This window comes from Stylophora pistillata, chromosome 8 (genome assembly GCF_964205215.1).
Source record: "Stylophora pistillata chromosome 8, jaStyPist1.2, whole genome shotgun sequence".
NCBI lineage: Eukaryota > Metazoa > Cnidaria > Anthozoa > Scleractinia > Pocilloporidae > Stylophora > Stylophora pistillata.
The window spans coordinates 18,047,370-18,059,795 of NC_142526.1; the positions used below are offsets into that span (position 1 = coordinate 18,047,370).

General features: G+C 38.6%; 1 protein-coding gene and 1 non-coding gene across 3 annotated transcripts; one reads left to right on the forward strand and one right to left on the reverse strand.

Moving 5' to 3' along the window:
* Positions 1 to 1,582: 1,582 nt before the first annotated feature.
* LOC148725305 (protein mono-ADP-ribosyltransferase PARP12-like) lies at positions 1,583 to 11,040 on the reverse strand. Of its 2 annotated transcripts, XM_088729949.1 has the most exons (6): positions 10,264 to 11,040; positions 6,772 to 7,491; positions 6,003 to 6,209; positions 4,958 to 5,117; positions 3,391 to 3,627; positions 1,583 to 2,651 (listed from the first exon to the last, which is right to left on the reverse strand). In XM_088729949.1, the coding sequence occupies exons 1-6, from the start codon at positions 11,003 to 11,005 to the stop codon at positions 2,237 to 2,239; spliced, it is 2,481 nt and encodes an 826-aa protein (XP_088586075.1). In that variant the 5' UTR covers positions 11,006 to 11,040; the 3' UTR covers positions 1,583 to 2,236. The 2 variants fall into 2 exon arrangements, with proteins under 2 accessions (XP_088586075.1, XP_088586076.1); XM_088729950.1 differs by lacking the exon at positions 3,391 to 3,627.
* Positions 11,041 to 11,741: 701 nt separating this feature from the next.
* On the forward strand, positions 11,742 to 11,814 carry Trnas-acu (transfer RNA serine (anticodon ACU)). The gene has a single exon. It is a non-coding gene; the product is annotated as a tRNA-Ser (tRNA).
* Positions 11,815 to 12,426: the final 612 nt, after the last annotated feature.

Sequence of the window (12,426 nt, forward strand, 5' to 3'; positions counted from 1 at the left end):
TGTCAGCTTCATGCTTGTTCCAAGCGTTTAGCAAAACGAAGCGAAATAGTTAACGGCCCGATACGGTACTAGCGGACGAGCAAAAACGAAGGAGGTTTGGGGCGGGTTGGTTAATGAACTACGCGACTCAAACCTCCGCGGGTGTTGCTTTTCCACTTCTTCGCTACTATCGCACCGTTTGGTATCACGTTACGTTTCACTTGTAAACGCCTGGAACAGGCTATGGTTGCCAGAGAAACGCAGTTTTCCTTGCCCGACCCCACCGTTCATTCGAACGCCCGCTCTTTAAGTCACTGAGCGAGAGCAGAGAAGTCAACATACGAAGTTCCAAGCAATACACAGTCGGGGTAACAATCTGCGCACAGCAACCTTTCCCTACAACATATCCTCTCCAGTGCCTTGGCCTTAACACTTAAGATTTAGCATGTTTTGTTACTTCTACGCTGTAAGAAATGCGATTCCCTAATTCAGTAGTAGTCTGGCGAGAGCATAGCCCGTGAACGCTTACGTGTTTCCGGTTGTCGCCATTCTCCACCAGGAGGAGGATGAACAAGCAACAAATGGAAACAGGTCTGCGTTCATAGGCCAGAGAAAGATCTTGAACTAAGCAAAGTGCTAAAAATGAAAATTTACAGAGCAGACTTCTACACTAAGATACAGTCCAAGCAGTGAAAATAGTAATCACACGGAAAAATTACAATGCCGACGAAATGTCTCTCTAGCTACAGCTACAAAAGTAAATCCGTTTCACTGATAACCAAGGTAACAAACAACACGATACAGTTTCTCTCCACCTTTTAATAGATTTTAGATGAAAATACTGTCACCACACTTTTTGTAAGGGGAGTTCCCCTAGCCCCGACGCCTCCAGGAATGTCCCAAGGGGGAATAGGGGCGAAGAGAAGGCCGACATTTCAGACTAACATTCCTATTTTCCTATCTAAACTCCTATAAAGAAAATTGAACAATGAAAAAAAGAAAAGAAAAAGAAAAAGTCACTGGCGCCACATTTAACCTTTAATGAATTTGTCAATATGGCTAGAAGTGAAACGGAGTATACTTGGTCTAAGTCCCAGTCATTATTTGTTACTTCTATTACCTACTCCCTCTGCCGTTTTAAAAACTACTGTTTATTTATTTTTACAAGGCAAAGATGGCATCCCACAAAATCTTTGATTTTGTTACATGATTTTCATTTTGTTTTAATCTTATTTCTCATTTGTTTTTTTTTTTTCCTCTCTCTTCTTCTCCCTCTCTTGGTTTCTTTTTCCTTCAGTTGTTTCTTTTAAGCCCTTACTATAAACCAGGAAAGGGCAGTTGCTAATCCCAAAGTGCCTCGGTGATACCTGTTTATAAAGCGTACTTTACGCCTTGTATACTGCAAGGCATGCAAATTTTGCGGATTTTGAGGACTAGCTTCGTTACAGGCTTCACTATCAAGCTTTGTACTTTACTACCAGCGAATTCAAAATAGTAGGTACACCGTACTTGCAAATGAAATTGATATACTTGTCCTAGTTTTGTCCCTACTGCTGAAAAAAAAAAATGTGTCTTGTTCATTTATTTGTTTCCTTCCTTCATGTTTTTCTTTTGTTTTCTTTTGTTGTTGTTGTTTTCTTTATTGTACATTTTTCGTTTATATTGCTTTTTCTTTCCACCTTTGAAAGCGTTTTTAAGAAATTGTGCGGACTACCCGTAAACGTATTAAAAATGAAATCCATTTTTTTTTCACCTTTGATGGACTTTTCTAAAAAAATTACAGGGACTACTTACACACGTATCAAAAACTAAAAACTACCAAATTCTTATTTCTTCTTATTTAGAGAGGAATGCATCCTCTTCAATGATACAGAGTCAATCTGTTTTGGATGTTTACAATTATCATTAAGATAAATGCAAAATATTTCAGAACTTTCTACGAAAATAATGAGTTTTAGCCGATCTATCTTAGGTCGGGAAGGGAAACCATAACTATGTTGGTATACACCTCTGACACTTACGTTACTTTGCAGTATCGTCGTTGTGTTACGTTGCGTTACTCTACAGTTCGTCATGTTACGTCAGGTTACGTTACCATCCATTAGGTGGCTACAATATGTGTCGTTTCGTTAGGTTTCGTTTCGTTGTTGTTCGTTACATTCTGGTAAATACAACGTTACTGAAAGTGACGTTTCGTTACGTTATGTTTCGTTACGTTACAGTTCGCTAGGTGACAGTAAGTATAAGAGTGAACGGATCACGTGTAAGTGATCAAAAACTCAGGGTAAGACTGCCCATTTTCAAACACAACAAACAATGCAGGGTTCGTTGTGTCATTACAACAGGAGTCATACAACACATGGGGGTTGGATGAATCTTTAGGAGGAGGCCTTGTAAAAGATTTTTCTCCATTTGTGAAGGAACCCACCAGAACCTTAGCCAAGAACATTTGCTTATTACCGCGAAAGACACCGTGGTTGGAATAACAGTGAGAATAATTAGCATTAGAAGCAAAATAACTTCCCTTGCCATAAGCTGTACCATTTTTTCCGCACATTCGCCAGTCGAATCCCTGTTGGCAGATTGCTTTGACAGTGTTGGGGTTTGTTCCATGGAAGAGTTGGCGTTCTTCGGGTTCTTTACCACTTTTCTTGGCCATGCGGTCCTTTTTCCTACAAATCAAGGACGAAAAAAAAAGATGTAAAATCCCGTTCAGTAATCTTGTTTGAGATAGTTGTTGCCACCTTTTTTGAGCTTTATCTTTCTAACTTTCGGCTAAATGTTAATTCATACAAAACCTGAATTCTACGCGCATTTACATTGGTCATCATTAACTGCATTTTGATTTTTCATCTTACTAAACAAATAGATTCCATGCTGCTGTGTGTCAATAATAGATCACAGGAGACGTCAAAACGTAATAAGAATATCAACAACAGTATTTTTTTTGTTCTAGTCACATTATGACGTCATATGTGATATATTACTGAACGGATGCACGCCAACATGCAATCTCCTTGTTAAATGATCCTTATATCATAAGAAACGAGATCGCCACAAGACTTAAAACGAGAAAAACAGTTTCTTTCACTTAGTAGAATAAAAACACAAACCATCTAATGCAAGTAATGGAAAATAGGCAATCCACTGAACCCTTTCCACCCTGATATCAATATACATATTCTCCTTACTAATCTCTGCACATTTCCTAACGAGCTGACAAGGAGAATTTGCTGCACAATCAAGAGCTACTTTAGTTGGTGATCATCTCCTTTATTCTTGTTACCTTAATGTTTGATTCAGGAGTGATATTGTAAGGAGAAATTAGATGCTAGTCACTCTTAGAGGCAAAACAGTTACAGAAAGAAGCCGCCATCACGACCATTCCATGTCCTCCAACTCCCAACTTACTGTTTATATTGAATCCACAGATCTGGGTTCTGCACTCGCTGTATGGAGACAATTTTGTGGCTCTTATCCATTGAATCTTGGAATCTCTTCTCAGTATTCTTGTATTCGACAGAGATGCTTGACAAACTCTCACACGAGTACTCCTTGCCAACAGGAATAGAAGACCAGTGGGATGGCACTCCGTTTGTCTCTGTGGACGATGCGCCTGTTGGTCGGGCCATACCAGCTGCTTTGCGCCTGATAAAGAAAATAACAATAATCAAATTTAACCTGCAACAGGCTAACTGGATGGAGAAAAACATTATTTTTAAAACGTTGTCGGAAAAAACGACAAAAGTGTACGCGGCGATGGCTAAAGGTAATTTGGGTATCCAGTAGTCAGTTAATATCAATAATTAAGAAATAAATAGAGTCATCAAATCCGCTATGCCTCGTGCTGATACTGTAACGACATTAAGTTAAATGGGGAGGGGGTGATGTGATTGATTAACGAATTATAGGGTTATCGCTTGCGAAGATATGAAAGTCATATATATGAACCGAGGTTAAAGAAATTAGTGAAAAGAAGGCCTGAAAAAAATTCATGCCTGTAAGGGTTTCGAACCCGTTATCTTGCACTGTAAAGTTATGCGGTGCTCAGTACTCTGTAGAAGCATGAATGAATGAATTCCTTATCAATATTGCGCCCTTTCTATACAATATTCAAAGGCACAGTACCCCCCATCAATTTGATAGACACTACACAAAGAGAGACCACAACACCCTACTCTTTTCGAACAGTGTGTGGGTTCTTTAACGTCCCACAATTTTCTTTTTCACATACAAGGGCATGTGAGACGGGACCTCCATTTATTGTCCCTATCCGAGAAGACTAGAAAGTCTAACCATTTGCAGATATTATTACAAAGGCGGGACTTTCTTCTCAGTTATTTAAAGACCCTGAGTGTTGGTCCGGCCGGATTTGAATTCACGACCTCCCACACAACAGTCCGGCGCTCTACGAATTGAGCTAACCAGGAAGCATCAACAAACAGTCAGAAATTTAAAACCGGATTAACGATGTACTTAAGTCAAAACTCATGGTCGTCAATTAGTTCACTTTTGCAACGCGCACAAAATCCCTATTTAGTCGACCACGGGACTGCAAGACTGCAGGAGCAACTATTTAATTTGGCCACTTGGGGACTGCGGGAGCAGATTTAGCCGTCATTCACGTGTTAACTGCCTAGTGTAAAAATCCTTCACTCAAAGAAAGTAATAAAACGGCAAATCAATCTAGTCATTTCGCCTGAAAACAGAGCGGATTTCAAATGAAAAGAATTGCCTCGCGAACTAATTCTAAATGAACCCCAACTCAAAGATTAATAGTCACGTTTGTTTATTGCCAAATCTTTAGAGTTACATCTTAAAAGTGCCCTTTATCCTGTCCCTGTGTTTCCAAACAGCACAACATTGTAGAATAAGCACCTTGAGCGGTAATCTCTTCATCATATTTAAAGTCTCACTTTTAATGGTCCCCCACCCCCACCCCCCATATACACCCCGTGCTTTCATACGTCACAATCACCTTTGAGCGATAATGTCTGTCATATTCTGTTTGGACACAAACTCTGCAGGCCTCCTTCTCACGGGCCTTTCTGTTTTAAACTTGTCATTTTTCTGGCACCATCTTTTAAAGTTCAAAGTATATTGGTGATGAGATGCACCAAAAGGGTGAGTGTCCTTGCCTATATAAAAAAAACAAACAAACAAACAAAGTTTAACCCTATAATTCCTAAATCTGACTTTTAATTCTCCCCTATAGCTGCTGCTTATTTCCTTGTAAATTAGTGATGAGAATTGGTGTTAGATCAAGGTATCCATATCTACCTGGTTAAGTTCAAGCATTTTCTTTACCTGTTTCCAGGATAATGTATGGATATCATGACAAGAGGTTAAATGTTAATCACTTCTGGTAGTTACAGGGTGTTAATATATGATGCAATAAGAGAGATACAATGTTAAATATTTAATTTCATGTCAAAGCAAGCTAACAAGTTGGAAGACTTCAAGGCTCATCCTGCCTGAGGTTATTCCAGTCTCAGTAACATGAGGACACAAAGAGTATTGCTTTCCCCCTTCATGGGGGATCCCAGACCATCCTTGAGTTATTCCTCAGCAAGTTTTCATTTTTCTGAAACAGTTTGTGGTTACCGATTATTTACACTGTATTCCTGAGTAGAAAGGAGTAGTGTGTCTTGCCTAAGAATAGAGAGCGACCCCAGCTAAGACTTATTCAACCAAGACATTTCAATCTTACCCTGCGAGCAGAGGTCCCTTTGATCTTCCTTGAAATGCTCGCAGGGTATTCCAATCTGGACCCCAGCCCACAAACCAAAAGACCACTACATCTCCCTTGACTCCACCCTACCTGCCAAAGCTCCTCGAACTCCTTCCTTATCACATGGTCACCAAACTTACCAGAAAGTTCTTTCTTGACCATGTAGGGGAACAGAAGGGTAAACAATAATTCAAATATAAATAAGTGTGTTTTACTGAGTTGAAAAGGAAGACTAATGCTATGATATATTTTCTTCCCCTTTAAAGTATCCAGTCATTCACTTCTACCTTACCTGCCTGATAGTCTCTTTCAAGACACTCACTGCTAGTCGTGTTGACAACATGTCCATCGCCAGGAGTATCATATGACTGCCACTTGTTATTCTCATCCTTCCAGAACCACTCCCATCTCGTGCAGAACAGATGGCCTGCTGCAGCAACCACTGATGATACGGTGGATAGTCTTCGAACCTTTACCACAGACTCAGTAGTCTTTAGCACTAACAGAGAACAAGCATAAATATTGTTAGCTTCCACTTCTGTCAAGACAGGGGTATACCCATTATTTTTCAGTTCTACTTGTGCATGGTAAAGGTTTGATAATAGTGTTTCACCACAAGAGAAGGTCATGCCTATCCCCCTCTTTTCCAAAAGCTGTAGCCTTCTTTAAAGATTTCAAACAAATGAATAATAATAATAATAATGATAATGATAATGATAATAATAATAATAATGATAATGATGATGATGATGATGATGATAAAATGATCAGATCAATTTAATGGCCAATTCATGCACCAAGTGAGGGAATTAATTTAATAATATGAGACTGGATCTCTCAGCATTTCATGTGGTTGGTCCTCACATTTTCCCAATTCTTCCTAGAAAAAGTGAAGCAGGCAGAGATAGGAAACCTATCTTTGGTTCACCTTTTCTGTTCATCATCTTTTTTTTTCATCCTGACATATAAGAGAAGGTAGCTTTGGTGCTGTCCCAAGAACATTTTTGTTTTGGTTATACTTGTTTATTACTGGATATTTGAATATCTTAAAATAAACTTACTTTTCACCATGAATGTCAACATCTTAGCTGTGGCACCTGGAAATGAAACTGGAACAGCACTCATATCTTGGAAGTTCACAAAATATAGAGATCCATTTATTGTCACATGAGTAGAGTGTTCATTGTTAACATCACAATAACAATGCTCTAGGATTGTGTTCTCTCCATCTGAAAAACTTTCCCACTGGTTATCACCCTGTGCAGCAAATTGCCATAAGTAGGGTAAATTTGTGTGGTGATGGATACAGTTGTCACCATAGTTACACTTGCCCCGCATGTGGAATCCACAAATCTCAGTATCTTTGTCTTTGTCATCTTGACTGGGGTTGACAGCACTTCCGTTAACAGTCAAGGGGTTCTCAACATTAGAACTTGTATTCCCTATTCGTTTCTTCACTCTTGCTTGTAAACATTCAAGGACTTTGAGGTCATCAACATTAGCCACATCATGTTGTTTCAAGACTCTTCTATTATGGGAAGAGGAGAAGCTGTGGTCCCGTTTACATTTCTCACCAAATTTGCAGTTAGCACTGATGAAATGCTCACATACATGAAGGTTAGGACAAGTATCACCTTTTGTGCAACTTGCTTTGTTGTAGAATTTACAGATATCTGGTATGGAGCGACCGCCAATCCCTTGCTGCACTGAAGTATGTGGTAAGGTTGTGTCAGCACTATTTATTCTCATCGGTTGGCATCTTAATGGTGGGACACTGTCCTCTAAAAATTATAAACAATAAATCAACTATTTATAATCAACAATTATCATTCATCAACACTGAAGTGAATAATTGTTTAGAATATACCACACAAGCTGAATAACCAGCCACCAATATATATATCACTTTCTCTTTATCAAATGCTTGGAAAGTTTCAAACTTTGCATGCTGCTTGATTAGCATATATGCAAGCAAGTGCTGCCTGTGTTATGGCAAGAGTTTTATAACTGTAGAAAACTCTGTTTTAGACAGTTGTCAATTTATCAACTGCTGTGTGATATTTGTCATTTCATTGATTGCTAAGTTTGATTGTTGTTAAACCATGCTGTAAAACATTGTTTCATTTTTACTTTGTAAACTTATTGTGCGCTCCCCAGTTTCTTTTTTATCAAGGCATATCTTTTTGACATTTTGCTTCATAATGTGATGCCCTTTAAGTTTGGAGACACATCAAGGCCATAACCAAATTTCAGAATGATCATTCATAACAAAAACAGTGATTGCTTAGGGAAGTGTTTACAAGAAGGAACTGTGTCTCAACAGAAAAAAAGACACAAATGGACAAGACTTGCACTTGTAAGCACTTCAAAAATGCAACCAAACTTTGGTAAAATACATTTTTTTTTAAGTTTCTCTTGAAGCATTGTAAGTTTAGCAGCAAATTTATGCTATCAGAACTTTTTGTACATTTAGTTAGCTTTGCTTAATTCAAGTCATGCATAGATATACATTGTTGAATACTGAAAGACAAATAGTCCCCAAGTCTGTTTTACTTCCTTCTCTCATGTGCCACATCCTATCTTATGCTAATCTAGTATTCTCACTCAAATATCATTGGGGTCACACCCTGAATAATGTCACACTAATACAAAGGGAACTGATTACTTTCGCTTTCTCTCCCCACCCCAAACTTATGTCCTTGCCTCACCCTTCCCCCCCAAGATAAAGGAGAAAAGGAAATTAATTCTTTCATCTGCAAAAGGAAGGAAACGAGATAAGAAACAGAAGTCTGGAGAGAAGCAGGATTTTTGTCCATCTGTGACTCATACCTCGCTAAATATTTTAAGATCAATACATCAACACAATATTTGTCCGAAAAAACCCTGACATGACTATCCATATCTCCCAATTGTAGAAGTATGTCCGAAAGTTATTTTCAATGCATGTTTCAGATGATACAATTCATGTGAAAGTTGTGGCATGAGATGATCTAATATAATACTCGTAAGCTTAAATTGTTAACAAATGTATACACTGATTCCTTTTCTTTCTTATAGGTGGTTTGCAACCAATCTCTAGAGACACAGGTAACAATGGTGAAAGGAACAAATGCTGGTGGACGAACAAAAAAAGCTAATGAGATATGTATGGTGGCCGAGAACTGCCATTAAAAATATTCAAATTTATAGGAATTATTTTTGTTTTGTTTTTTTTTCAATTTCGATTTATTTCTCATTTTTCTTTTTAAAATAAAAGCAATTGAAAGTAAAATGTAAAATAGAAATAAAATGAAACCAAAGATAAATGAAATCAAATCAAAATTAAATACTACCCGGCCGAGTGCTGCCACTAGTTTTTTTTTTTCTTTTCAAGGTCGGAAAAAAAGAATTTGTTCATGGCCGAACGCTGCCACATGGCCGAGGGCTGCCAAACAAACCCAGAATTCTTTGCAGGATGCCTCTCAAGATTCTAGTATGGTGGATGCCGCGTGGAAAAAGTTAAAAGAGAAAGTGACTGCGAAAAGAGGGAAGAAGTGTGATGCAGGAGATACAACGCATAAATTAATTAAAGGAAAGGAGCTGTATAATAATAACTGTCGAATTCAATGAAGAAAAAGAGCCATTTGCTCACGGTGGGTTTCACAATGCATACAAAGCAACCACAAAGCACCCACAATTCAAGGGTACTACCTGGGTCATTAAAAGATACCTTCCTGATGCTGTGAAGGGAATAAATGACATTGGGCAAACTGTCCAACAACACACCCAAAAGGCGGTTCAGATGCATCTTCTTGCAAGGAATTTTGCTCACCAGTTGGAACAAAAAATCGTTGAAAAACATGCTATTGATGCATTTGGAGAGGTCCTAAGGTATAGAAAGATCTACTGCGGTAAAGATGATAAAGGAGAATTTGTGACTGTGGAGGAGTTTATTGATGGACAGTTTACCACGTACTTAAACAATACTGGTGATTGTTGTGTTGAGGAAACAGATGTTATGGGTCAGAAGGCTCAATGTCTAACCCATTTTTCTTATGAAAAGTAAGACAAAAAACTCATGCTGCTAGACATACAAGGATATGGGTATGAATTATTCGACCCAGAAATTGCTTCTCATTAACTTTTTGATGGTAGTGCATTCTTGTTTGTTTGGCAGCCCTCGGCCATGTGGCAGCGTTCGGCCACGAACAATTTTTTTTTTTCCGACCGCGAAAAAAAAAAAAAAAACTAGTGGCAGCGCTCGGCCGGGTAGTATTTAATTTTGATTTGATTTCATTTATCTTTGGTTTCATTTTATTTCTATTTTACATTTTACTATCACTTGCTTTTATTTTAAAAAGAAAAATGAGAAATAAATCGGAATTAAAAAAAAGAAATAATAAAATAATTACTATAAATTTGAATATTTTTAATGGCAGTTCTCGGCCACCATAGATTTGCATTGTTTACGTCCACCAACATGGCGGCAATGACGTAACGTGTAAACCACCTATTAGAAATTTTGTTGGAGAAGCTAATAGGCAGTTGTTAATTATTAACCATGCGGATCTTACCGTCAGAACTTGCGCTAAAAGTACGCTTTCTTTCCCTGCCCCTTAGTCGTTGAAGCACTCTGAGGTTACCGATGTGCTCCATATCATACTCCTCTAGAACTCTTCTATTATGGGAATCAGAGAAGTCGTGGTTTCTCTTGCATCTTCCACCGAATTTACAATCGCCATCGACGAAGTGCTCACACACGTGAAGACAGGGACAATTTTCTTCTTTCTTGCAAACGCTCTTGTTGTAGAATTTACAGATGTCTGGTGAGGAGCGACCAGCAGCTGCTCGTTGGATCTCACTCTTGTCAACAATTATCTTCAGTATTTCTTGAAGAAGATTGAGGTCGAGGAAACCAAGGCGGAAGTGTCGCAGAACGCGCATCGTATGTTCGTCTCGATATTCGTGAGACCTTTTGCACTTGTCACCAAATTTGCAGGTTTCTTTGACAAAGAAAGGGCATAAATGAAGACATAAACACCCCCTATCAGTACATCCACCTTTATCCCCCGCTTGAGGACAGAACTCGAGAGGAACGTCCAACCTCAGCATTACTTTCGATTTCGTTCGCCTCGTCTGGAATAGTTGTGGGAACTTATTGACAAAATCTTGCGCCCCAAAATCTGACACAACTTTACGGTTACCTCGGGAAAGTTGTAAAACTACATGTACGAGATCTATTTCCCCACGATTTTTCAATAAAATTTGAATTAACTCTTCCAAGCTTTCCACCACCCTGGACGATACTGAGGACATATTGTGTTTTGAAATTAATGAAATTTCTCACGTAGTATTACTTCCGGAATTTTTGAGCCCACGAGCTTGTTGCATCATATCGAGTTTTCTTTTTGATGTGTGTAATCGACATATTGTATCCTTAAGCCCAAGCACTCTTGCTGATTTCTAATCTCGGACTGGTCATGGGGGAATCTGAGCGGAAAAAACTTATCACACTGGCCAATCAAACAGTTTCAACACAAAAAGAGTCAGCAACTGCAATAGTGTTACATAATCCAGCTCTCTAGCCCTTTACACCCTCAGAAATATAAGCATCTGATTTCCCATGACAAAATCACCCCTGAGAATAAGGTTAATGATTGTGAACTCAAGAAACTTTTGATTCGTATATGTGCATGATCCTTCGCAGTAAAGCACTATTTGAGCAATAGTGAAAATCAGACCTGAAAAAAATTTCAGGCCTGTACGGGATTCGAACCAGTGACCTCTGCGATACTAGTGCAGCGCTCTACCAATTGAGCTAACAAGCCAACTGGGAGCAGGCCATCAAATTAATTCGACATAAACCCGTTGATGATAAATCAAACAACAACAAACATATGAAACATATGTATGAACTGCGGTTAGGAAATGTATATGTGCACGATCCTTCGCAGTAAAGTACTATTTGAGCAATAGTGAAAATCAGACCTGAAAAAAATTTCAGTCCTGTACGGGATTTATGTCGAATTAATTTGATGGCCTGCTCCCAGTTGGCTTGTTAGCTCAATTGGTAGAGCGCTGCACTACTATCGCAGAGGTCAGTGGTTCGAATCCCGTACAGGCCTGAAATTTTTTTTTCAGGTCTGATTTTCACTATTGCTCAAATAGTGCTTTACTGCGAAGGATCGTGCACATATACGTTTCATAACCGCAGTTCATACATATGTTTCATATGTTTGTTGTTGTTAAACTTTTGATTGTTAGTCAAATTCTCCTTGAGAGAATTATAGGAAGGGATATAGAACAGTAGAGGAGAGTTTGCCAACCAATGTTCAGAGGTAAAGGGTTAAAATAACTTCACCTAAATACCAGTATAGACCCAGTCAGTAATTAAAACAAATAAGGTATAAAAGGGGTCATAGGTCTCGCTTTCTCTGATGTACAACTCTGAAGCCTCCAGAAGAAAAACGAAGAGAAAGTGACCTGTCTGTTGAGCTCTCCCTCATGCTTAAATCCAAAATGGTTTTGGTGGAACAAAGGTTTCCATGCACAGAATCATCAGTCTCATGAGAAAAGTCACATACATAAGTAACAGCATAATGGGAAGGTCGGCTTGAGTGGTGACTGAAACAAACAAGTCTAGAAGTAGTTTGGAGTTGTGTAGTATGCTAGAGAAAAAAATTACCTGTTAATGATGGAAAAAGAATAAGCTAGCTCATAAACACTATTGAGAAAGA